Source organism: Mesocricetus auratus, unplaced genomic scaffold, assembly GCF_017639785.1.
Source record: "Mesocricetus auratus isolate SY011 unplaced genomic scaffold, BCM_Maur_2.0 Super-Scaffold_100006, whole genome shotgun sequence".
NCBI classification, from domain to species: domain Eukaryota; kingdom Metazoa; phylum Chordata; class Mammalia; order Rodentia; family Cricetidae; genus Mesocricetus; species Mesocricetus auratus.
In genome coordinates, this window is record NW_024429190.1 from 104980851 (window position 1) to 105006827 (window position 25977).

Sequence of the window (25977 nt, forward strand, 5' to 3'; positions counted from 1 at the left end):
GGAGTCACATGGTGGCTCACAACCACTGGTAACTCATTTCAGGGAATTTAACCTCCTCAGGCACCAGGCACAGGCATGGTACACACACATACATGTTAGCAAGACCTCGGACACATAAAACACTAAAAATCTAAATAATAACAACAACAAAACAATTGTGGTTTGGAGATCCCCACTGAACCCATTAGCTCTACCTCCCACAGGTAAGAGATTAAACTGACTGATGCAGCCCACATGTCCTTTTGTAAACAAGGCCAGATGGAGGCTGCAAATAACCCTTGCGATTCACAGAGCACTGCCGCCACTGGAACACACGATTTACGTATTTATGGGACTGAGAAGGCACCAGGTTGAGGGACAGGGTGTTCTTTCCATGTTTTTCTCGTTAGTTGTTTTTCTTTCCCTTCCTGTAATCCTTATACATTGTAGCTTCTCCCCTCAAATACCGGGAACTGAATCTGGGGCCCCTATCACTGAACTACAGCAACCAGCCGTTTTGTGTTTCACTTTGAGATAGAATCTCTAAGTTACATGAATCCTCCCAAGCAGCTGGGGTGAGTCCTCCACCCAGCTCACACAGTCCTGGATGTGCAGTAAGCATGCCCCCCCCAGCCTGCATAAACTTTTGTCCTTTGTTCAGGTGGTTTTCTTAACACAGTGAGGTTTTTCACTTTCATGTTTAACTTAGAATCTTTTCCTTTGTGATTGAGATCTCTTCTGTGACTCCAGGAATGTAAGACTGTTTATCCCAGTTTTCTCGTGACCCCATGATCTTTAAAAGCTGTGTTGATATGGTTGGTTTATGTGTGATATAAGAACTGTTCCTCTCCTACCTACCCCTCAGTGTACAAAGAGCCAAGCAGAGAAGATAAGCCACCGCACCCCAGCATTCGAGAGCTCAGGACAGGTCAGACTGCAGAAGGCTAACAGAGGAGCAGGGTTCCAGCCAGCAGAGGCTAAGCTGCTCTGAAGCCCAACTTCACAGTCTCTTACAACCTCCTCGACGGTTAGTTTCCCCTGCAGCTGTGAGGATCACAGTCGATAAAAAGCTCGCAATGGCTTACAAACAAGTCTTCCCCGCACTTCTTTCCTATCTTCCTACAGCCAGACCACCTAGTGCTGAGGTCCCAGGGATGGCCAGTCTACACTTACCTCAACTCCCCAAGCCTCTAAGGCACTGGATAGGCGCAAGGAGCCCATTATACGGCTCTTGAGAAAAGGGCCTCCTGCCCTGTCCTCAGTGCCAGGCAGGCCTCGCCTTCCACGGTCCATTTCCTTGGGCAACTGGTGGTGGTTCAGTCAGTCATGCTGGGTGACAGCCCTGCTAAGGGTCAGGGCTCTGTCTTCCAGAAGACTCAGGGAACGTTGCTATCAGGGGCCAAGAGCCGTGCTAGAACTTCTGATGAATCTCAAAAGCAAATGTAACAATCTCTCTCTACTCTGGCCACAGAAGAGCACACTGCTGGTCTTCTACTTGGTTTCCTCAGACTGACCTTCACCTTAGGAGAGAGCTTGAACCCGAGGAACGAAGAATTTCCTCAGCCTGGAACCTAGAGCACTAGTTTCCTCTGGTCAAACTACACCTGTGGGCGAAGGGTACGGAGCCAGGCTTCTGTGTGCCCCAGGAAGAAGCAGAGCAGGGGCTCAGCAGGCCCTGAGCCCAGCTATTGGCTCTCACGTAGGGTAACCTGTGGGAACTGGAAGCTCTCTACATACTGTATTTGTATTTGTGCTGAGGGACCTCAAGTGCTTTGGGGTGACACTGCTGACCAGGATCATGTGTGCACTCTTGGGAAAAAGGTGTTTCCTCTCTTACACACCTCCAAATGGTGATATTTTACTTATGATCTATCAAATAAACCTTGCCTGAAGATCAGAGCGCAAAGGTAGCCACACTAGTTAACCATAGAGGTCAGGCAGGGGTGGAGCACGCCTTTAACCCCAGCACTAGAGAGGACTAATTGGCAGGAGGAGACGGGAGCTCAGGGAGTCTGGAGATGCAGTCTGAGGACAGGATCGCCCTCTGGTCTGAGCATGAGCAGAGTGAGAACTCCCTGGCGGCTGCCGCTTTGCTTCTGATCTTCAGCTTTAACCCAGTATCTGTCTCTGGGTTTTTATTACTAAGACCAACTAGAATTTGTGCTACACTCTCTCATGTTTTAAAAAAATCTGTTGTGCTGGGAAGGAATGCAGGCCCTTCCTTTCCCGTGCGAGATAAGCAGTCTACCTTAGTTAAACCTCTTTGGGCTTTACATCAATACCACATGGACTAGTTAGGCTATTTACATTTTCAACCTGCCTAGTTACAGAGCCCAGCTATAAGTGTACCCCAAATACATATGCTGATGCTCAATTAGAAACCCCTCACCGGTGGGTGGGCATTAACCAGACAGCAACCACACGCTACTGAGCCGTCACCCAGGTGTGACCTGGATACAAGCTATGGGTTGAGGGGTCTTGTCTAGCTTTTACTTTGTGCCAGCAAGAGTCAGGCATGTTATGTGTGATTGAAGTTCAAGCAAAAACTCCCCACTGAAGGATTCACATATAAGCTTTAAAGAGTTTCAAGACTGTAAGTTGAAAAGCAAACACACCAAACAGGCTTGTTATGAATTACAACCTCAGCCCTTTACCACTAAAACAAATTGTAAAAATAAAATGGATCTAAAGTCAACACGAAGACATCGACAGCTTCAGTTCAAATTAAAACATTTGTCTGGTTACAGCCAAGTGGGTTTAAAATAAGGAAATGATGTAAACATTTCCTTTGAAGGACTGAGTATCTTTCCTTACGGGAGCATCCCACTATGGTGACATGTGGTGAGCCCATCTCTCTTCAAAGTCTCAGACTTTCACTGCACAATCTCTTGCAGGCTTCGAAAGGGCCCCAGATTATCACCTTCCAGCTTACAAAACAGGGCACAGAAAAGCCAAATGACTGACTTGGAATTACCTGGTTGAAATGAGCACGTCTGGGAGGCAGGCTTGGCTCTGTCTATTTCTACGTCCATTGTAAAGTGTCCTACCTCAGAACGGTCTGGTTATGATAGTCCATGGCACTGCACTGTACTGAGTGTGAAAACTTCTCTAGACACTCTGGGATGGGGTTTATGGCCGTGAGGCCAGGAAGCTAAGAGGGCAGCTATGCAGTGGAGCCAGAAACAAAGGCTGCCCCATCCCTCAAGTCCCCTTCTGTAAGCTGGCTAGGGAGAGAAGTGACACTTTCCCCCTTACCACTGAAACCCAAACGATGAAAGAATCAAACTGGACCCTACTTTATACCACACACAAAGATGAGCTCAAAATGGGCCAAAGTCCTAAATGCAAAAACAAGACTTGTAAGAGAAAATGTAATTGTAAATTTTTGTGACACTAATTAGTCAATGGTTTCTCAGACATGGCACCAAAAATACAAGTAACCAAAATATATAAAAAACTAATTTTGACAAAATCTAAAACATGTATGCTTCAAAAAAACACTACCAAGGGCTCAGTGGTTAAGAAAACTTGCTGCTTCTGCAAAGGACCAGGGTTCAAGTCCCAGCACTCATGTAGCTAACAACTGTCCATAACTCCAGGGTATCTGACCCATCTTCTGGCTTCCGCAGGCACTGCACACATGGTGCAAAGACATACATACAGGCAAAACACCCATAAACATAAAATAAAAATAAATAAATATTTTTAAAGGATATTAACAGGTAAAGGAAGCCAGGTGTGATGGTACATGCCTATAATCACAGCTCTCGGGAGGCTGAGGCAGAGGGATGGTGAGTTTGAGGCCAGCCTGTTCTATATGATTCTAAGCCATCTGTATAGAGACCATGTCCTAACAAACAACATCAACAAAATAAAGTGATAGGCTGTGGGTATAGCTCAACGGTAGTCCACGTTTAGTATGTAAAAGGCCCTAAAATCTGATCTGCAGCATACACACACAGAATAAAGGGTTAAAAACCAAACCAAACCAAAATAAAAACCTTGGTGGAACATGATAAGTTATTTGCGTATCACGCTTCTGATAAGGGTCTAGCATGCAGAATACATAAAGAATTCGACAATAAGAAAAAGGGGGGGAGGGGCTGGAGAGATGCTCAACGGTTACGAGCACTGCCTGCTCGTCCAGAGGACCTGGTTCAGTTCTCAGCACACACATGGCAGCTCTACTGTGCCTGCACCTTAAGCCGGACTTGTGACACTCTCACACAGACGCACATGCAGGCAGAACCAATGCACATAAAATAAATTATAAAAAAGAAAGAAAAACCTAATGCTACAAGGACAAGGATTTAAACCCATTCTCAAAGGTACAAACGGCCAATGAGCATATATATTAAAAAACAAAAAACCTCTCAGCATCATTAATCACGGTAGAACTGCAAGCCAAAACCACAAGGGAACTACTTCACAAGTACTGTGACGACTAGGAAAAAACAGAGACAGGTGCAGGTGCGGGCAAGGGGGGGGGGCGGGGCGGGGGGGCCTGCACGTTGTGACTAAAAATGGAAAAGAATCTGGTGCTTCCTCAAAAAGCCAGGGTTACTATATAACTCACCTTCCTTCCTCTTCTGGGTACACCCAATAGGTACGGAACACACACTTACATAAGACCTTACGTAGCGGATTCCCCAATTCCCTTTATCCAACTTCATTTTCTGTGGTCATTCATGGTCAACTACAGTCCAAAATTGTTTTGTTAAATGAAAAATGCCAGAAATAAATGATTCACAAGTTTAAAACTGCACACCACTGAGTGCCATGATCTCCCCAGCTGCCCCACTGTGCCCTCCTGGAACATGAGTCGGTCTCTTGTCCAGCTTACCTGCACAATATACTCAGCACTTAGTACTCTGCTAGTCATTAGTGGCCATCTTGGCTGCCACAGTATTGAGATGCATGTGTTTAAGTAACTTTTACTCGAATTTAGAACAGTCTGAACATAAGGGAATTCAGATATGTCCAAGACACATCTTAAAGTGTCTCCATAAGAGAAAAGATAAAAAGTTTCCAATTTGGGGCTGGAAAGATGGCTTAGAGGTTAAGAGTGCTGGCCGCTTTTCCAGACATCCTGAGTTCAATTCCTAGCAACCACATGGTAGCTCACAACCATCTATAATGGGATCTCATGTCCTCTTCAGACATGTAGATAGAACACTGTATACATAATAAATAAAACTTAAAAAGAGAAAATGTTTTTAATTTAATAGAAAAATAAATTAAATAGTTAAGATCTACAGTAAAAATGAATCTTCTATCCAGGGAATTGTGAAGAAGAAATTCCCGCTAGATTTTCTGTGATACTACAAACTGAAAAAGTTAATATATAAGTACTCAGGATAGAAAAGACATTGGATTTGTATATATGTATGCAGGAAAGAATATAGGTGGGGCTCAGGTTGGCCTTGGGGTCAGCCGTCTCCTGGAGCCCTTCCAATGTATTCATCATCTCAGATAAGGGGATGGTGAATGGAGAAACACTATATGGTGCGGCAGTCCTTCCTTAGCCATGGAGGGCGTGCTCTAAAACTCATAGATGCCCAAAACTATACAGTTCATATACTCGATCCTTTCCTATAAATGCATACTCATGATAAAGTCTAATCTAAAATAAGGCAGAGTCAAACATTAATATTCTAAAACAAAATTGTTAAAATGTTGTAATAAAAATTATGTACTGTGGTCTCTCAAATTATCTTTTACTTTTACCTTGCAGGAAATACTTCCAGGAAGCACTCGTTGCTTATCTGAATTGCCAGCATCATGACTCAGGTGCTCTGGGCTATTACCACAAAATATCAGTTACTGGGACACAGCACTGTAACGCTGGAACCCTTGATCGGACAACTGAGATGGCTTCTATTAAGTGATGCATGTATAGTGTGCATATGCCAGACAAAGAGCTAAATCCCGTGAAAGAGTTCGCCACACTGCTCAGAATGGCACGTTTAAAACCGACGGATTGGTTACTTCTGGAATTTTCCATTTAACATTTTCAAACCATGGTTGCCAGGAGGAAACAGAAACCATGGAATTCAAACTCAGATTAAAAAGGGATTTCTGAATGTATATCCAAAGAATATGTTAGTCTTAAAAGGTCTAAAAGATTAATGCCACATGAATGGACCCTGAATGAAATTAAGTGCTATATGTTATATGAACCACTCTTAAGGAACACTGAAAACAAGCAAACTCCCAGAGGCAGAGAGTGAGGCAGTGAGAGCCTAGGGACAGACAGTCACTGCACTAGATACAGGGCTGTGCTGTGGGCGGTGAGGGCCCTGGAATTAACACAGCAGTGCTCACTTCACAACTTTGTGGATCTACTGAAAACTATTGAATTATATACTTACAGTGAGTTTTGTAGTACGTGAATTATATTTCAATATAAAAGCAACTCTCCCTAAACAAAAAGAAAACAACAGTAACAACCACAACAATGCCAAGTATGTAGGCATCTACTGTAATTGCAGTATTCAGGAGGAAGAGACAGGAGAATCACAAGTTCAAGGCCACCCTGGGACAAATCTTATGCCAATATGTCTATATAGTGAAAGCCTGTCTTAACAAAGTAAAATTAAGTAGTCCACGCCATAGCCAAATAGGGTTCCCTGGGTCCATCCACCTCATCCAATGTCAGCACACAAGAGACAGATGTATCTGGGACAAGCCCCAGGCAGATACTGGCTAAGACAGAGATTCCCTAGAGAGTCCCTGCCTGCAGAAAAAAAAAACCAACAGTGCTCCTAGACCACATTGGTTCACAGTTAAATTTAAATGAAGAGCTAGCCCAGAGGGTCTCAGCTGGGTGATTTTGCCCCCTCCCCACCAGGAGAAGACAGGCATTGTCTCCTCTAGAGAAAAGAATTTTAGTGGATGGACAGGGAAGGAAAGTGACAGAAGGATGTGGTTAGAGCCAAGGATGCTGCTAAGCAGTGCCCCTCACAGTTCAGAACAATAACAGTGCAATGGCTGAGAAACCTATCTTAATCTAGTGACAGGTTAATTACTTTTAAAATCATCAGGTTTATATAACCTATGTACACGTTTGATATCAATGTCAAATATGTCCAAACAGCTCTGAGTCTATCCTTCAAACCAAAATCACAGAACTGCTGCAGGAAAGTCTAACAAGAGCATTCCAGGCCTCTCCTTGCTCAGACTTGGGCAAACCTGCAGCAGCGGAGAAAATCTCCCCAAATACAGCCTCAAGCAACAGATTATACTTTCAAAGAGATGGTTTTTGGGTTTTGTTCTTCAGTGGAAAATGGAAGTTTTGTGAAGTTTATTTGACAGGCTCACACAGGGAATGAGAATTTGTTTCTCACTAGAGGAAATGTAAAAAGATATTCACAAGAGGAAGTGGTATACAGACACATTCTAACATTTACAGTCCCTTCTAGCTTAGTGGCAGAAGGCTGGTCACATCACCAAATTCCAAATCTCCAGGCTCTATATAGTACTCCAAAAAAGACACTCTGCAATTTCAAGAAAGATTTATTTTTTAAAGAAGGTACTTCCTATAAGCCAAGACCATCTTCATTCATTACTTAAGGGGAAGATAATTAAATAGTAGATATATGTTATCAAAAAACCTCTCAAAGAAAACTGTTCCGTGTAGTTCTTCATAGACAACTAGATCAATGGGACCCCTTTTCTTATAGAACTAGAACCCCAGTTTATATACTGTTTTATAACCTGTTCCTTTGTGGGGTCTTTTTGGGGGGTGGGTTGTTGAGATAGAGTCTCACTGTATATGTAGCCTTGGCTGGATTGAAGCTTGCTGTGTAGACCAGGCTGGCCTTGAACTCACAGAGATGCATCTGCTGCAGGCTCTCAAGTGCTGGGATTAAAGGCGTGCGCCAGCAACGCACGAATTTTTTTTTTTTGTAAAGAAACTTCTCACTATTCTCTGTATTGTCTTCAGTATCTTGCTCAGAGTCTTGAAATGACTACTTTTATTCACATATCCTTTCACAGTTGTCTTAACTTTCCTTAGAATAAATTCTCAGGGGTGCCGGGTATTGGTGGCGCACGCCTTCAATCCCAGCACTCAGGAGGTAGAGGCAGGCAGATCTCTGTGAGTTCAAGGTCAGCCTGGTCTACAGAGCAAGTTCCAGGACAGCCTCCAAAACAATATATAGAAACCCTGTCTCGAAAAACCAAATAAATAAATAAATAAAAATCTCAGGGGCTGGAGAGATAGCTCAGGGTTTAGCACTGCCCACTCTTCCAGAGGTCCTGAGTTCAATTCCCAGGAACCAATAATGGCTCACAACCATTTGTAATAAGATCTGGTAGCCGGGCGGTGGTGGCGCACGCCTTTAGTCCCAGCACTCGGGAGGCAGAGGCAGGCGAATCTCTGTGAGTTCGAGGCCGGCTGGACTGACAGCCTCCAAAACAATACAGAGAAACCCTGTCTCGAAAAACCAAAAAAAAAAAAAAAAAGATCTGGTGCCCTCTTCTGGCCTGCAGGGGATACATGCAGGCAGAACACTGTATACATAATAAATAAATAAATCTTAAAAAAAAAAAGAAGAAATTCTCAGAAGTAAACTACCAGCGGCTTTTGATATCTGGCTTCACTCCGCAACGACCACTCTTAAGGTCTGACAACTTGGTTATTTTTACTTTTTACTGTCTTTTGAGACAGTCTTGCCATGCAGCCCTGAGCACCACAAACTGACAACTCTCTGACTAGCAAGACTCACCCAGGCACCAGGAGCACATCACCCTCTGCCCAGAGTGGGGGCAGAGCCCCTCTATGATGCAGCTTCCATACACGGGCAGTAGGGATATCACCATGAGCCCCACAATGGCAATTCATTGATTACGAATAACTAATTCCAAGCTAGAGAGATGGTTCAGCAGCTAACAGAGCAAACTGCATTTATAGAGGACCCAAATTCACTTTCCCGGGTGACTCACAACCTCCTGTAACTCAAGCTCCAAGGGCCCCAACATCCTCTCTGGTTTACATGGTGTTTACACTGACATGTACACACCCCACACAAATGTACAATACTGAAAATAAGATAAGATCATCTTGGAATCAAAGAATGACTAATTCCCTCATTGGCACTGAGTCTGAGCCAACACTGCAACGGTATGACTTCTTCCTCGTCCATCCTCACCCACTAGGAGGGAAATCTATCTTAAAAATCAAGAGATATTTTTGCAGAACAAAATGCCTTTGTAGTAGAAGAAAATATGTGGCCAGTCTGATTTAACATAAACCCACCAGCAACCACGATCGGCTCTGCCTGACCCCATTCCTCTATCTTCTGACTGCTTCCCCTCAAAGCTGAGGTCTATGTCTTGAACGTTGGTAGCTAGGGTTGACAGGCAAAGCTAAGGACCCCAGAGGGAACTTACGTAGAAGTGGAAATGTAAGAAGAGGGCCAAAGCTCGGGGAGCCACATCGGGGAAGGTGGTCAGGAGAGTCTGGAGGTACACCTCCAGGTCCTTCTCCCTCTTCTCTACCAAGCTTCTGGAGTTCTTTCCGATTATCTTTTTGGGTGGAAGTAGAGTTTTGTCAATTTTTCTCTCTGCAACAAGCTGTAAGAAAACACAAGCACATCACCCACAGACCAAGAAGCTCTGTATCAGTGTAAGACCCAGGCTGTCAATCACATCCTCTGCAGCTACTCTGCATCTGTGTGTAAGACCCAGGCTGTCAATCACATCCTCTGCAGCCACTCTGTATCTGTGTAAGACCCAGGCTGTCAATCACATCCTCTACAGCCACTCTGTATCTGTGTAAGACCCAGGCTGTCAATCACATCCTCTACAGCCACTCTGTATCTGTGTAAAACCCAGGCTGTCAATCGCATCCTCTGCAGCCAATGTTGGCAGCAGTACCAGGATTAGTGCTCCAGCTAATTCACCTGGGATGTGGCCTTTTCAAATCCAAATCATACTGGAAATACTAATATAATTCCAAGTGAGAAATTCCACCTTTAGTCTTTGAGGACATTGAGAAAAAATAGTGCTTATGGCCCCCTGAAGTTCAAAAAGCAAAGGAGTCTGTGTTGTATCTTTAAGATACTCTCACTGTAAACAGCCCACAGAAAAGCAGCTCTTTCTAAAAGCAAAGGAAAAATATAACCTCAATTTGTTAGTAAAGAATAAAAATATATTTTGTGGAACAAGTTCAAACCTGTGCTCTCCTCAGGAATGTGGCAGTTTTAAAATAAAATTTAAATATACTACTCTAGATGGTCTCATAACCAGGGATGAATTCCTAAGGACCAACCGTTTCTTCTGCCAGATGCATTAAGGAACTGTTCTACTAGACTGCAAAGCCATGAGATGGCTCATCTGGTAAGGGTGCTTGCTGCCGAGTCTGATGTGCTGAGGTCAACCCCTGTGGTCTATGTGGTGGAAGGAGGACCAGCTCTCACAAACTGTCCTTTACCTCTACACATGGGCTGTGGCCTGTGTGCATCCCCTCCGACCTCAATATAGGACAGGGTTTCTCCGTGTCACAGCCCTGGCTGTCCTGGAATTCACTTTGTTTTGTTTTGTGTTTTTTTTGTTTGTTTGTTTGCTTGTTTTGGGGCTGGAGAGATGGCTCAGCGTTGTTTTGGTTTTTCTTTTTTTTTTTTTTTTTGGTTTTTCGAGACAGGGTTTCTCTGTGGCTTTGGAGGCTGTCCTGGAACTTGCTTGGTAGTCCAGGCTGGTCTTGAACTCACAGAGATCCGCCTGCCTCTGCCTCCCAAGTGCTGGGATTAAAGGCGTGCGCCACCAACGCCCGGCTGTTTTGGTTTTTCAAGACAGGGTTTCTCTGTATTGCTTTGGAGGCTGTCCTGGAACTCACTCTGTAGACCAGGCTGGTATTAAAGACATGCATCACTATGACTGGCCATAAATAAATTCTTAAAAAACTAGCACACAATAGGTGTGGAGATGGTTATACCCTAAAATTAATGTGTGGCACAATGGAGACATGCTCCTCGAGCCCTTCAGCCCTGAGATACAGGTTTGCAACTTTTAAGATTACCTTTTCGTGTAGGTCATGAAAGTCGCTGTAACGGTGCTTGACTGTCCACTCATGGTTGCCGTCAGTAACCTGTATGATATAAACCTAAAAGGAAAAAGGATTCCTTGTGGCAAGAGAAACCTGCTCCCATAATAGCGGCGAAGTATTCAGACGCCACTCCCTAAAATCCAGAGTCAGGTACCCTTCCACATCCAATGTGCACCTGACCCCTCTTGAGCAGTGGTGGCCCAACCTTTCTTCAGCCTCCCCCACAAGCCCTGTGAGGTCTGGAGTTAAGCCGTGCTTCAATAATTGGGAAGGAATGGAAATGTGACTAGCTCAACACACCTCCTTAAGATTTTTACATCCTGCCTCCACATTAATTCAAAACTCAACCTGAGTTGCAGGCAAGGCTGCCCCTTCTGAGGGAGGCAGAGCAGAGCCCAGTTTAGCAGGACCAATGAATGCCTCTGCTACACATCTCAGGTAGCCTGACTCCATCCTTGAAGCAGGTCTTCAGCCAACATTTTCCACTAACTGTGGTTTTGAATTCTACTGCTGATCCGGGAGTCAAGGCACCATGCTCCCGGGAGCAGCAGCGGTTCAATCAGGTTTAACAGAAGCCAATATGGTTTTGCCGGTTAAGAAAACCTGGGTTCAAAAATCTGGCTATCCCATTTCCTGGGCGTGGCTTACGTGCCGCTTATGTAAGTGACTAGGAGCCTTAAGTTTTCTCTAGGCTTCAATTCCTCCATCTTAAAACCCGGTAGGTTTAAGGATCACGTAAAGCAGTGAGTATGAAATGATTTGTGCAGGCCTAACAACTAACAAAAGGCAGGTGTGTTAATAACATCCAACGCAGCACACCCAGGGGCAAATGCTAGTCAGCTTGGATCACCACCTTGCTCCCTGATACTAACTAGGTAGGACAAAGCCCCCCCAACAGGAAGAGCTTTCTGGAGATGAACCTCTCCTGACTGCAGCTAACCTAGTTGTAGCTGAGTGACCTCATCTCTTAACTCCACCAGCAAGCTCCGTGGTCCTAGCTTCCCCTCCTCCGTCTGAGTATCAGGGAAGGGCGAGTGGAAACAGCCAACCAGGCTGATTCCTCTGACCCCCCCAGAGGCAGCCATTTCTCCTGCACCAGCCTGTTGCTCCAGGAGCCACCGTGACAGTTCCCTTTCCTTGCCAGGGGGAAGAGAGACCTAGAGGACCAGCCCTCAGGATCTGGTATTGAGGATGGGGAGCCAATGGGGTGAGGCAAAGGCAGGGCCAAGGCCCTTACCACGTCCACCCTCCTGGGAACAAAGGACAAGGAGACAGGGAGCTATTCTCCGAGCCCCCACCACAAAAACAAGTTCCCGCCTGGCAGCCTGGCATCCGACCCCATCCAGACCCAAGGGGGCGTCTAACAACCATTACTACCTTCCTTTTATGTAGGGGGTTTATGTAGGGACCCCCCCTGGTAGCCTACAAGGACAGGCCCCTCGCCCGTGAGGTCCCCAAAGGTTTCTAAGTCCAGTTCCTCAGCCCTTGAAGTAGCTTGTCTTTTCCCAACGACTGGGGTCCAATTCTTCCCCACCAGACCCCCTCAGGGCCCATTTTCCCACATCCCTCCCTCCCTCTGCAGGGCTGGCGTGGGTGGGGGTGGAGACCAAGGGCCGCCCCCCTCTCCCCCTCCACCTGAGGATCCCCCAAAGCCCTTCTCTTTGGCTCCCTCCCTCCCAGTCTCCCCAGCAAGGTCTCTCAGGCCGGCGTCCCTCCCTGCCTGCCTGGAGGACCTAGAGGGGCTCCCCATCTCATCATCTACACATCCTTCCCCGACCCCCGGCCGGGGTCCTTCCCCGAACGACCCCCTCCCGCCCCCGACGCCTCCACCCCGACTCTCCTTTCCCCTCCCCCGCCCCCACCCCCTCCACGCGCCCCGCCCTAGAGCCTCCCCCGGGGACCCCGGGGCAGCCAGGCCCTTCCTCCCTCTGGGAAGCCCATGTCCAGGGCTCCCCCGCCGCTGTCGCAGCACCTTCGGCCCCCCACTCAGGGGATCGCGCGACCCCGACCCCTCCTCCTCCTCCTCCTCGAGCCCCCCGGCCCGGGCTCCGGGCGGTACGCGCTACGCCCGCCCGCCGGCCCGCGGCGGGAGCCCGCGTCCCTCCCCACCCCCCTCCACCACCCGCGAAGCCCAGCACACCGTGTACGTGTCCACGAGCTCCGAGCCCACGACGCGCGCCTCCTTGGCCGGCTCGGCCTCCCGCTCGGGCCCGAAGCTGAGCGCCGCAGACGCAGACGCCGCAGACGCCGCCATGTTGCGGGCTCCGCCGCTGCCGACGCCCGGCGCAGACTGGCAGCAGCAGGGGGGCGGGGTCAGCGTCCCGCCGCCGCCCCCCGGCCCCCGCCGCCCCCCGCCCGCGCCCGCGCCGCCATCTTGGCGCCGCACCCCCCTCCCCTCCCTCCGCGCGCGCGCCCTCGCCCCGCCCCTCGCCCCGCCCTGACAAGCCCGCCGCTGGCGCACGCACGCGCACGCGCAGCTCCCGCGGGCTCGCCCCCGTCCGTCCGCCTCGGCTTAGACCCGCTGTAGTAGCTTCTGGGGAGTTGCGGTGGTTGGCTCTCACACCGCGCTGGGCCCTCAGGGACTCAGTCCTCCCATCGCGAGGGTCTCGCCGCGCGGCAGCTAGGCTGTAGGCCCCGCGTGCAGCCAGGGAAGGATGGAGGAGATGAGAGCCGGACTTGGAGGCGGGGCAAGGGACCCAGAGTGACTCCCATGTTTGTTGTCGCCTGGAGTGATGGGGGAGTTGAGCGGGGTGACTGTGCGCGGCTCCGCACATGCCCCCCCTCCCGCTCTGTGTGTGTGTGTGTGTGTCTGCAAACTGATGTGTTCAGGGCGTGAAGCAGACACGCAGGTCGGGGCAAGGGATAACGGTCTGCTTCCCCAAATGACATCCTGCACGAGCTCAAATGGTCAAACGGAGGGGGACCACAGGCTGGACCCTCCCTCCCGCCCCGAACACAAAAGCGTGGGAAGCATCATTAGCCCTGGGAGCGACCTAGCTGGAGAAGAGGTGACCCAAATGGAGCCCTGGTATAGACAGGGTTCTTTGAGGGTTACTTGTTGAACCACACAGACGACTAACTCAAGTCCAAAGTGGACATCGAGAGCTAGAAGGTTGGGGTGTGGCAGAGCTGGCTGAAGGACTCCAGGCCAGCCTGTCCTAGGGGGGGCCAGTGACTCCCCCCCACACCAGTCTCAGGTTATACTCTGGACCTCACCTAGGAGGCTTTTCTTGACAGGGCTTACGCTGCTTGTATGTTACCCCTCCAGAGAGGTGTAATGTAAGGCAGCCTGGTCTTAGGTCAGTCGCTGTAGCTGCCGCTGCCCTCAGTTTGAAAGCCTCCTGTTTCCTTACCTAGAAAACGGGGGTGTTATCACCCACCTCTCTGATTGCATAGAAGATTGAACTGTTTTTAGGGACCTGGCTGGCCTGGAGCCCACTGATGCACATTTCCTGTCTGGGCCTGGACTCCCCCATGTTTTCATTCATTCAGGAGGCTTTTCCTGGGGCTGTGGGGACGGCATCTATGTGCTATGTGGTGCGTTTAGGCGCTTGCTGTCAAGCCTGAGGACTTGGGTTCAGTCGGGATATCTACGCAGTCGAGGGAGATAGACGGACCCCTGCAAGTTACCCTCTGACCTCCACGTGCACACATAAATATAATAAATTTGTGTTGTTGTTGTTTTCCTGAGAATTCCCTGCGGGGTATGGGGAACAGGTGCCGGGAGACCTGGTCCTTGCGGTCCCTCAGAGTTCCTGGCCCAGGCAGAGGATACAGGGCCTCTAGCCAGCCTGAGATTACAGGGACCAGGGGAGGGGGTGGAGGATGTTGCAGGCAGTGGTGGGCTGGACTGGGAGGGAGGCAGGGCTATTTAAGCCCAGGCTGAGGGCTGGCTGGCTGGCAACCCCAGTAGCCGGTCCTGTGAGCTGCCTCCAGCATGGATGACATCTACAAAGCCGCGGTGAGGGATGAGTCTTAGAAGGGTTGGGGTGGGTAGGCCTGTTGGGGTTCACTCAGCTCGGGATGGGCGGCGGGGGTGCCCCCAGGGAAGTGATGGAGAATTCAAGAGAGGCCCCGTACATCTATCTGTAGCTAAGCCCCTCAAAGGGATAGTAGGCTGACATTTGGGGGGGGTGTAGAAAAAGTGGGGGTCTCAGGGTCTGGAGAGGGGCTGTCAGGGTGGTTAGAGGGTGTGACCTCGGCTTTTAAGCATCCCGTTCCCCCCCCCCTTCTAAATGTCTAGTCTGTCGCTGCCTTGGCTACATCTCTGTATTTGTGTTCCTATTCTTTAGGTCCTTTGGTCCTTCTCAAGGTCTTTCCACTCTCTGCTTCTTCCTCACTGTCTGTCTCTCTGCGTATCTCCAGCTCTCCCCCCGCCCTCCCCATTTCTACCTGTTTCTTACATGCTCAGATCTGCCCCCCCGCCCCAGCCCCTTAGCTGGCCGAAGATGCTTTAGAAGGTGGGAGGTGACAGTGACTAGGGGATGGGGAAGGTGCACTTAGAAGGACCAGGCCTGGGGAGAGGGGACAGAAAGCTTAAGTCTAGTCCTTGTACGGTCTGGTAGGCTCAGGGGCTTAGGTAGACACCGAGTTTGGTAAGAGCCAGGGCTAGTGAACAGGTACCCCAAGACCCTGCAATCTCCTGGGGACCCCGAGGGCCTTTTGATACGACTTTCTACTTGCTCCAGACACAGGAAAATCCTAGCAAACAGCTGTTCCCAGGGAATTCTTCCCCTGATCCCCTGAATATGGCCCCTCTTGTGAGCAGGGAAGGGCTGCAGCTGGTTCCTGTGGTATCCTTGCCTATCTTGCAGGAGTCCGTGGAGCTGGAGTAGGGGGGTAGCCCTCCACCCAGTGCCCATACAAGGCCTGGCGGGGCTGGGGACTAATTTTGGCTCCTGAGGCAGCACCACTAGGCCAGGGGGGCAGATAACACTGCCCCACCCCCTGCATACCAAAGTCCCCAGAACAATCACCAGGTTTAACTTTGTCCTTCTTTAAAAATAGCTCCGTGGCCACTCTGGTCAGGTTACAGTGGGCGGTTTTGCTCACCCCCCAACATTAGTTTTATTGTCTCAACCTGAGGGACAGCTGTCTCTTAGGCCATGCAGCTTGGGTTTCATTAGGGTGACCTAAAGGGCATGGAATGGTCGTTGAGCATTGTTACTCGGGACACCTTGCTCCCGGAAGGGGTGCCTGCCTGTCACCTTGGCCCCTAGCCCAGCTTCTGGGAGATCAGCGGGGTCACCTTAGGGCTTCAGGGGCGGGAAAGAAGGACTGAGGACTGGGAGCGTGTGTCTCCTCCCATTCTCACTCAATCTCCCCGCCTGTGGAATGGGTCACTGTCTACAGCAGTCTCCGCTAAGGCCCGAGCCTGGGACCTGAGCTCCCTTTTCCTCTCTAGGTAGAACAGTTGACAGAAGAGCAGAAGAATGGTGAGTGTCTCCGACTGAGGGGACAGTGGGGACAATGGAGGGACAGTGGGGACAATGGAGGGACAGTGGGGACAATGGAGGGACAGTGGGGACAATGGAGGGACAGTGGGGACAATGGAGGGACAGTGGGGACAATGGAGGGACAGTGGGGACAATGGAGGGACAGTGGGGACAATGGGGGGAATGTGGGGACAATGGAGGGACAGTGGGGACAATGGAGGGACAGTGGGGACAATGGAGGGAATGTGGGGATGCCTTCCCAGGAAAGGTCTGGGGGTTCTCCTTGCTACAGCCTCAAAGGACTCTTGGAGGGAGGTGGGCGGCTTGCCGGTGGCCCCGGGGACCTGGGTTCCTAGTGTTCTGGCTGCTGATCCTGTCTCCTCACACTACCGTTGGACACAGAGTTCAAGGCTGCCTTTGACATCTTTGTCCTGGGTGCGGAGGATGGCTGCATCAGCACCAAGGAGCTGGGCAAGGTGATGAGGATGCTGGGCCAGAACCCCACGCCGGAGGAGCTGCAGGAGATGATTGATGAGGTGGACGAAGATGGTGAGCCCCCCTCGCCCTCTCCAGTCCCCACACACGAGCACCCCGGGCCCACTGGCCCCCGGAAACTCGACAAACAGCTCCTACCTGTAACCCCAAGAAGGCAGAGGCAGTACCGCCACGATGAGTTCGAAGCCCGTGCGATGCGTCACGTAGGGAGCTCCAGGCCAGCTTGGACTGCACAGCAAGATTCTGCCTCAAGCAGGAAGGAAGAGTGGGCACACTAGTCCCGTAGCGCTGGTGTGGGGGGGGGCACTGCCTGAATGCTAACCGCGTCCTCTCTCCGACCCCGCTGTCTACCCACAGGCAGTGGCACCGTGGACTTCGATGAGTTCCTCGTCATGATGGTTCGGTGCATGAAGGATGACAGCAAAGGGAAGTCTGAGGAGGAGCTGTCGGACCTCTTTCGAATGTTTGACAAGTGAGAACGTGCTTGGCTTCGGGACCCTGACCCAAGCGGAGAGTAGAGAGGGGTAATCTCGACTGGGCGGGCGATGGTGGTGCCTGCCTTTAATCCCGCACTCCGAGGCCAAGGCAGGCGGATCTCTGAGTTGAAGGACAGCCCGGTCTACAGAAAGAGCTACAGGGCAGCCAGGGCTACACAAAGAGAGGGAGGAAGGGAGGGAGGGAAGGAGGGAGGGAGGGAGGGAGGGAGGGAGGGACAGAGAGGGAGGGAGGGAGGGAGGGAGGGTCTCATCTCAGATCCCATGCTAGATCCCCCGCTGTCTGTCTCCCATCCTATATGAGGAGACTCAGCAATGCTCATCTCCGAGTTCCCTGAGCTCTGGGGTCCCTGTGCCCTCCCTGTAGAAACGCTGACGGTTACATTGACTTGGATGAACTGAAGATGATGCTGCAGGCTACAGGCGAGACCATTACAGAGGACGACATTGAAGAGCTCATGAAGGACGGCGACAAAAACAACGACGGCCGAATCGACTACGATGGTGAGTGGGCGGGGAACCAGGTCCTGCTGCTGTCCACCCTCTGCCCAGCTCTAACCTCTGACCCACGCTCTGCCCAGCTCCAACCTCTGACCCACGCTCTGCCCAGCTCCAACCTCTGACCCACGCTCTGCCCAGCTCTAACCTCTGACCCACGCTCTGCCCAGCTCCAACCTCTGACCCACGCTCTGCCCAGCTCCAACCTCTGACCCACGCTCTGCCCAGCTCCAACCTCTGACCCACCCTCTGCCCAGCTCTAACCTCTGACCCATGCTCTGCCCAGCTCCTACCTCTGACCCATGCTCTGCCCAGCTCCAACCTCTGACCCATGCATGGTCCTCTTTCCACAGAGTTCCTGGAATTCATGAAGGGTGTGGAGTAGACACTGACTCTGCACAGAGCTGCCCACGCCTGTCCTCCCACTCCAGACAGACCCTGTGGTGTGGGAGCAACTAGGTTCTCTAGACTCTGAACCTGGCTGTGTCCTTAAACCTTGCCCCCCCCTTCTCTCTCCCCATTCCTGTCCCTGGGGTGGAGGGAGAGCAAATAAATCCTTACTCCCCAGAGGCTGGTGTCTTGCTCTGATTTTCCTGGGGCCACAGTCCTTTCTCAGGGTTCCCTGCTCCCCGACAACGACTCCATTCCCTGTTAGGCTGGCTGCAGAGCCTGTGTGCTGACTGCTCGACCCACCCTCTGCCAGGGGACTTCCATTAGGTCAGCGATGCCTCGCTTCGTGGCTTCTTGGTGACTGGGCCCTGGAGCAGCCTCAGAACCTGCGTTTTAACAATCTCCCGGAGTTCGTGAAGGGTGTGGAGTGGACACTGACCTCCCCTGAAAGCTGTCTGCTCCACCTCTAGTCAGGCTCTGGGATGGGGGTGGGGGTGAGTTGCCTGGGTCAGCCAGTGCAGCAGCCGACAGACGTCCTCTCACAGGGAGCAGTTAGCTCAGTGGGTGCTGGGTGTTCGGTGGCACCACAACTTCTCCAACCGGTTGGGAGGAAGCCAAACCTTGTCGGACCCAGCAGGCTCGTGGTGCTGAGTGTCCCCCCACCACCTGTGTTTCCCACCAGGAATATTGCCCCCCCCCCCCCGGCCTCTGGCGAGCACATAGTTCACTCCACACCCTAGCATTCATTTTACAGACCAGGACCCAGTGGCCTAGAAAGCCAAGGTCATCCGGCAAATCCACAAGAGGGCTTAGACACTCTGCAGCCAGCCGTGGACTCCGACACCCTAGGTCAAACGGACCTACTGCCTACTTCCTTTGGCTCCCTGAGACTGACTTCCAGCCGCCCATGTGGTCTTTTTTTTTTTTTTACCCCCGACAGGAAATAAAAGCCTGAGGCCTAGAGACATCCCCAGCTTAGTTGGGGGGGGGTTCCCAGGCCGGAGCTGCAGTCAGAATAGCGACTGGGGAGGGGAAGTTGGGGGGCTTGCAAGGAAGTGGAGGTGTTGGTGGCAATGCTTTCAGGACAGACAGCTGGTGATGACAGCCAAGCTCCAGCCGGAACGCCAGCAGCTGTCCTCCATCTGCCCGGACTCTGCACCTGCGCCCCAGCCCAGGCATCCTCCAGACAGACAGGCTGCACATTCCAGAGAGAGTCTTGGAATTCTAGACATGCCTCTCTCTGGCCAGGCAAGAGCTGCCAGGAGTTCCCAGTCCCTGCAGAACCACAGGAAGAGTGAAGGGGGGTCCCCAAAGTCCTGCCCTTGGGATTGGGAACTGGAGAATCCGGGGCCCTACGGAGACATCCAGAGTGACCCAGCAGGGATGATGTCCCAAAGACGGAGGAGCCACAGTGGGTGGGTGGTACAGCCTGAATCCTTCCGTTGCCTTCCACAACCCTCTCTGCAGTATAGGCTAGACGCTGTGGTCCATCAGAGAGAGAGAGAGAGAGAGAGAGAGAGAGAGAGAGAGAGAGAGAGAGAGAGAGAGAGAGAGAGGGCTCGTTTCTAATCTCAGAATTTCTAGCTGACCCCGGGAAATGAAAAGGTAAAGGCAGTCAGGGAGGAAAGCAGAATGGTGTGATGGTCTTGGAACGTTTCCTAGAAGAGGAGGCATTGAGCAGAACCCCAAGAACACCAGTGGACCAGCCGTGGGATGCCGGGGAAAGGCTTGAAATGAGTCTCAAACAGGAAGGCATCCCTGGGACAGAAGCTGAGTCCCAGCTGCCTCTGGGAGAGGCAGGCAGTGCCAGGCCTCCTGTTCTGTAGTGCTCAGAGGTGACCTCGCTGGTCTGCCTCGGGTTTCTAAATGAGTTTATGAACTATGTAGCAGGCAAGAGTAAAAGTAGGGAGCCACAGGCAGAGAGAAGCAGCTAGCGGGACATTATCAAATCATCCAGCAAAGGTGCTCTCTCAGCCACACGGAGCGCAAGCAGAAGGCAGCCCCATCGAACTGGAGACGGCTAACCATTCAGCAGAGATCAATTGGGGAAACTCCTCTTGGGCAGCCGTATGGAGCTCCCAACCCTCTGCTGGCCTGTAGGCAGAAGGCTGTATACACAATAAATAAATAAAATATTAAAAAAAAGTGCCTGCTGGATGATTTGATAATGTTCCGCTAGCTGCTTCTCTCTGCCTGTGGCTCCCTACTTTTACTTTTGCCTGCTACGTAGTTAGGCAGAGGGTACCAGATCTCATTCAAGGTGGTTGTGAGCCACCATGTGGTTGCCGGGAATTGAACTCAGGACCTCTGGAAGAGCCATCTCTCCAGCCACCACCCCTCACTCCCCCGCAGGCACTTTTACAACATAGGATTAAATAATAGTAATACCCGTTGGAAGCAGTTGACCTTCTGGCTGTCCTCAAGGACACAGTGTTTTTATTCTTAGAAGGTTTCCTTGTTCTCTCTCTCTCCCTCTCTCCCTCCCCCTCCCCCGTTGCAGAGCTAGGGGGTCGAGTTTGCCACAGGAAACGTTTTTTGGAGAATGTTTTGAAATAAGCATGCTGGGGTCTGGGACAGAAGAACTTCCCCTGACTCCCAGGTTCCACTTTCTAGAAGCTTGAACAGCACACAATTTACCAATGTAATGTGCATGACACGCTCTTGAAAAACTCAGCCTTGGTAAAGAGTGAGGCACTCCTGGGGCTGCAGGGCTGCGGAGGGCAAGCCAGGAGGCACACCAGCAGCTGGGGGAGCAGGCAGAGCGGCTTTTGGTACTGTGGGATGCAGGAGGAAAGGGGCATAAAAGGTGCAGGGTTTGGGGAAGAATTTGAAGCTAGTATAGGTAGAATTGCGGAAGGCTCAGAGTTTGGTCACACAGGTATTTCTTGAGGTATGGAACCTTGGGAAGGTACAGGTTTAGATCAGAGGTCTCTCGGGGACGGAAGTTTCTTTGTATCCAGTTCTGGTATTTATCTCTCTATGAAACTCTACACTTTAAAACATGTTGCCGAAGCCAGGCAGTGGTGGCACACGCCTTTAATCCCAGCACTGGGGAGGCAGAGGCAGGTGGATCTCTGTGAGTTTGAGGCTAGCCTGGTCTACCGAGCGAGTTCCAGGACAGCCTCCAAAACAATACAGACAAACCCTGTCTTGAAAAAAACAAAAACAAAAACATGTTGCCAGAAATAGCACAAAATGATCCCATTTTCAGGCTAGGAAGACGGCTCAGTGGGTAAAGGCGCCTGCTAATACCAGGCTGTGTGACCAGAGATTGACTCCTGGGACCCACCCCAACGGACACGGGTGTTGTCACACTTGGACCGTTTCACTGTTCGGTTCCCCTCCTTGTCACAGAGAGAACTAGCCTGTCCCAGGAGGGATGCTGGCCGTAGTTCTGAAAGTTGTTCTCCGACCTTCACGCATGCACAGTGGCACGCTCACACCCCACCCCTGTGCACACGCACACATGTATACATGCGGAAAATATTCAAGCTACCCTAAATGTCACTTTAGCCTGCTTCCCCAAACTTTAACAAGGCCTCACAGTGTAGCTCAGGTTACCCTCAGTCTCCCACGTGCTGGGACCAGAGATGTGAAAACTACACTGGCTTGAACCTGAACTTTCATTTTGTTTTTGTTTTTGAGACGGGGTTTCTCCATATAGTCCAGGCTGTCCTGGAACTCACTCCTTATACTAGGCTGGTCTTGAACTCAGAGATCCGCCTGTCTCTGCTTCCTGAACGCTGGGATTAAGGGCCTGTGCCACCACACCTGGATTTGAGCTTTAACATCTTAGATAACTGTTGGAGAAGTCCTGTGTGTATGCCAATTAAGCACTGTTGGCCAATAGGGAAGTAAGATAGGTGGGACTAGGAGTTGAGGAGGACTCTGGGTAGGAGAAACACAGGGAGTCAAGATGTAACGCCATGGGGATAAGAAGCCTGGAAACTTCTCTGGTAAGAGAAATACTTAGATTAACAATTATGGGATAAATACTTAAGTCAGAGCTAGCCAGTAAGAAACAAGCAAAGCCAACAGCTTCATAATTAATATAGCCTCCTGTGTGTTTATTTGGGACTGATGCGGGCTTCTCTTTACAGATAACCATGAGACAGTGATCAAACCGAGGAAATCAACACGAATAGGAGTACAACACTGTTACCTAACTGAAATCTTGCCAGCTGCCCAGAGTCCTTTCGCTGGATGAACTGCTGTGTGGTGAAGATGACCACCAGCATGTCTGAGCTATCCTGGCTCCTTGTCAGTTTGTGACTGTTCTTCAGTCTTCTTTTTTTTTTAAGATTTTATTTATTTATCATGTATACAGCATTCTGCCTTCATGCCAGAAGAGGGCACCAGGTCTCACTACGGATGGCTGTGAGCCATCATGTGGTTGCTGGGAATTGAACTCAGGACCTCTGGAAGAACAGTCAGTGCTCCTAACCTCTGAGCCATCTCTCCAGCCCTCTTCAGACTTTCTCCATCCTTCAAGACCTTGATGATTTGGAAGGGGTACAGATTCATTCTGTTTTGTGTGTGTGTGTGTGTGTGTGTGTGTGTGTGTGTGTGTGTGTGTACTCTCATGTGCATGAACACACGTGTGTGTATCCATGCTTTCGGGTGCACGAAGGCGTCAGAGGGAGACACTGGGTATCTTGCTCCACACTCTGCCTTATTCCTGTGAGACAGGTTCTCCCACAGAAGGTGAGCTAGGCTGGCAGCCAGCAATCCTTCCATCTTTACCCGCCCCCAGCACGGGGATTGCAGGCCCAGTGCGTGGCCGTGCCTGGCTTTTTATGTGGGTCCAGGAGGTCGAGAGCTCAGGTCCTTATGCTTGCACAGCAAGTGCTCCTACCCATTGTAACACCTCCCAAGGCCCAAGTCCTTTCTCAAATCCCCCCCCCCCGTGTGTGTGTGTGTGTGTGTGTGTGTGTGTGTGTGTGTGTGTGTGTGTGTGTGTGTGTGTGTGTGTGTGTGTGTGTGTGGCAGAGGTCAGCTTCAGCTTCAGAGTGTTATTTCTCATGTGCTGTCCGGTATCTTTTCTGCAACAGTCTTTCACTTGCCCCGAGAACTCACCGGTGAGGCCAGGCTGACCAGGCCAGTGCGTGTGGCGCCAGTGCCACAAGCAACTCCAAGGTATCAGGGAAAGGAAGACCAGACGTCCACTTGTTTGTACTAAGAGAATGCATGTGCTGCCTTTATTGCCAGGAGAGTGAGTGAGTGTGTGTGTGTGTGTCTTCATTGCAAGTGCTAAGAGGTCTCCCTTGTAGGAGGGAGGAGCTTTATATACAAGTTTACAGCACAGTGGAAAAACTCCAGGTAGAAGACAGCGTGTTTTCCTCCTGTTGACTGTTGATGTCAGAGGGTCAAGGCTGGGGCAGTAAGCCAGGGCTAGAAAACAGGAAGCACTTGGACTGTAAAACAAGTTGCACTCGTAGGCTGACCAGCAACTCACAGAGACCCCGTCGGGTTGGGGCCCATCAAGTGCACACCAGGCATTGTGCCGTTTCTGCCTTCCCAGCTCTGGGATTACAAGCACACACCACCTCTTTTATTAAGTGGGTCCTGGGGTCCAAGCCCAGGTCCTTGCGCTAGCAGAGCCAGCGCTTTGCCAGGCGAGTCTCCTCTCCAGCCCCCAGGCTGGCTCTGTGGTAGGCTTTCTCAGCGTTCGGGTGGGTTTCCTCAGGATAAAGTTCAGGTGGGCAGCTGGACCGCCGCTGTCCACAAGGCCGGGCCACGGTGCTGGGCCGAGATTTAAACTAGGTGAGGAGAACGAGGTTTAAAGCAGTGAGGGCGGGCAGGCGGCCTCAGTGGGCGAAAGACTGTGGTCCGGGGTGTGGGTGTGGTCGGGGTGTGGGTGTGGCTGTGGGTGTGGCTGTGGGTGTGGGCACTGAGTATGGCAGTAGAGCCCTGAGGAAGACATGTTCTAAAGATACACACGGAAAGGCGTGTCTTTCTTGGTGGCCACTCGAAGAGTGCCTGAGGTATATGTAGGGAGGGAGAGGGTGATGGGCAGTGGCTGGGGAGGGGAACAGAGTCACGCCCACTATGAGAGAAAGAGGAGGATGGCTAAGCCTGCCACACAGCTGTCTCTTCGCGTGGGGTTTAGAAGTGAGAATTGTCCCAAGAGGGGCATCAAGGAGACAGGGAACGTCTCTGCCCACCCTGGCCGTCCTCGTCAGCTTCCAGAGGTGGGGCCCTTCTGGGAGAGAGGGAGTTCTAGGAAACGGCGTGGGAGTTGAGAGCAGAAAAAAAAGGGGGGAGCCCTTCCTTCCAGATATTGCTGCCCCAGAATCGTACCCAGGAATGGATGGTCTACATAACCCTGTATGCGCCCACCTAGTGACTCCTGCTGCAGGAACACACACACACACACACGCGCGCGCGCGCGCGCGCCACATGAAGCAGCCCAGGGGTCCCACGCGCCCACCAGCCAATGCTGTGTCGCTTGTGAGCCTAACCCATTTCTGTCTTCTCCACTGTGGAGTTACGTCATCCTTTGCCTGGATAGGGCTTTCTCCACGAAGCCTCCCCTGATCTTTTCCACCAGAAGAAATCACTGGAGCGTCCTTCCTGCTCCCGGTTCTTTGTGTTGCGGTGCCTGATTGCTCGGGAGGAGGTTTTTTAGCTAGCACAGAACCAGACTGGCATTTTTGATCCGTCATGACGTTCCACCTGTGTCCACTGGGTGGCACTGTGTGTCTGGGCAAGGCTCTGATTGGAGCCTTCGGGGGTGCCTTTTGCGTCTGTGGCTGGCTGGAAGGGTCTCTTAAGGAAAGATCTACACCTGCTGTCTAGATTGGGAAACTGAGGAAGAGAAGGGCAACGGGAGGCATGGAGAGAGAGAGCGAAAGAGTGAGAACCTGACTGAGTCATACGTACAGCTGAGTACGGGCCTCCAGGCTCTGACACGGGTCCTTTCTGTGATGTGAAGTGCACCCTGTCCTCCCCCGCCCCACCCAACCCCCCATGCCTGTCGAGCTAGGGTCTGGCTGAGTATAGACCTCTGGGGTGGTGGCCCGAGGAGGCACCCTGCTCATACTCGGCTCGTGGCAGCCACACCGCAGTTAAAGGGCTTGCCCGCCTCAAGCTCAAGCAAGACATAGGGCCTCCGCCTGGGCTAGGTAACTTGGGACAGGGTGTCTCCGCCCTACTGTGATTCCAGGATAGACTCCACTATAGCAGCCCCTGCGCAGGCACCGTTCCTCAGTTTATAAGTTTATGTCCCGGACGACTGGTCCCTTGGCCTCAGGAGGAGGAGGCAGGCTCGGGTGGTAAAGGGCATTGGTTAGGGTTCTTCGGCAGAGTTCAAGGCAGGAGTGGGTGGGGCCGGTTGCCAGAGTCTCCATGTGGCCCCCCCGTGGTCTGCTTCCAGGTTGAAAAAAAAGAAAAAAGAAAAGAAAAAGGCCCCTACCGCATTGACGTTCTAGGGTCTCTGGGAATAGGGAGGTGGAGTTGTAAGGCGTGGTCCTTTTCATGCTGAGCCAGGGGCTAATCTGTTTCCTTTCTAGAGATGAGATAGAGAGAGGAGATAGGGTCCCAGGACACCCCCCTCCCAACCTCCAGGAGGTCCAGGAGCAAAAGAGGGCCCCAGGGCTGAGCCGAGCCTGCCCTTCTGTGATCGGAGTCAAGCCCCTCT

The 25977-nt window shown here is 51.3% G+C and overlaps 2 protein-coding genes across 5 annotated transcripts in view; one reads left to right on the forward strand and one right to left on the reverse strand.

Moving 5' to 3' along the window:
* The window catches only part of Nisch (nischarin), a 36402-nt gene extending 23104 nt beyond the window's left edge, over window positions 1-13298 (reverse strand). For both annotated transcript variants that reach the window (XM_005085222.4, XM_005085223.4), the window contains exons 1-3: window positions 13167-13298; window positions 11000-11083; window positions 9373-9555 (exon numbers count right to left, since the gene is read on the reverse strand). In XM_005085222.4, the coding sequence (XP_005085279.1) occupies window positions 9373-9555; window positions 11000-11083; window positions 13167-13280 (381 nt within the window). In that variant the 5' untranslated portion in view covers window positions 13281-13298. The remainder of the gene's footprint in view (window positions 1-9372; window positions 9556-10999; window positions 11084-13166) is intronic.
* On the forward strand, window positions 13259-18517 carry Tnnc1 (troponin C1, slow skeletal and cardiac type). 3 transcript variants are annotated; one of them, XM_040747846.1, is made up of 6 exons: window positions 13259-13338; window positions 16431-16461; window positions 16864-17010; window positions 17314-17428; window positions 17818-17954; window positions 18302-18517. In XM_040747846.1, exons 1-6 carry the CDS (start codon window positions 13279-13281, stop codon window positions 18331-18333), a joined length of 522 nt encoding a protein of 173 aa, XP_040603780.1. In that variant the 5' UTR covers window positions 13259-13278; the 3' UTR covers window positions 18334-18517. The 3 variants fall into 3 exon arrangements, with proteins under 3 accessions (XP_040603780.1, XP_040603779.1, XP_005085281.1); XM_040747845.1 differs by lacking the exon at window positions 13259-13338 and adding an exon at window positions 13539-14034; XM_005085224.4 differs by lacking the exon at window positions 13259-13338 and adding an exon at window positions 14893-14987.
* The last annotated feature ends 7460 nt before the right edge of the window (window positions 18518-25977 follow it).

Bases quoted from the DNA above. Each gene is read 5' to 3' on its own strand.
- Tnnc1 (XM_040747845.1), top strand. From the start codon at position 13,759: ATGGGGGAGTTGAGCGGGGTGACTGTGCGCGGCTCCGCACATGCCCCC. The intron at 16,462-16,863 runs GTGAGTGTCTCC...CGTTGGACACAG, and splicing joins GACAGAAGAGCAGAAGAATG to AGTTCAAGGCTGCCTTTGAC. The intron at 17,429-17,817 runs GTGAGAACGTGC...CCCTCCCTGTAG, and splicing joins CTCTTTCGAATGTTTGACAA to AAACGCTGACGGTTACATTG.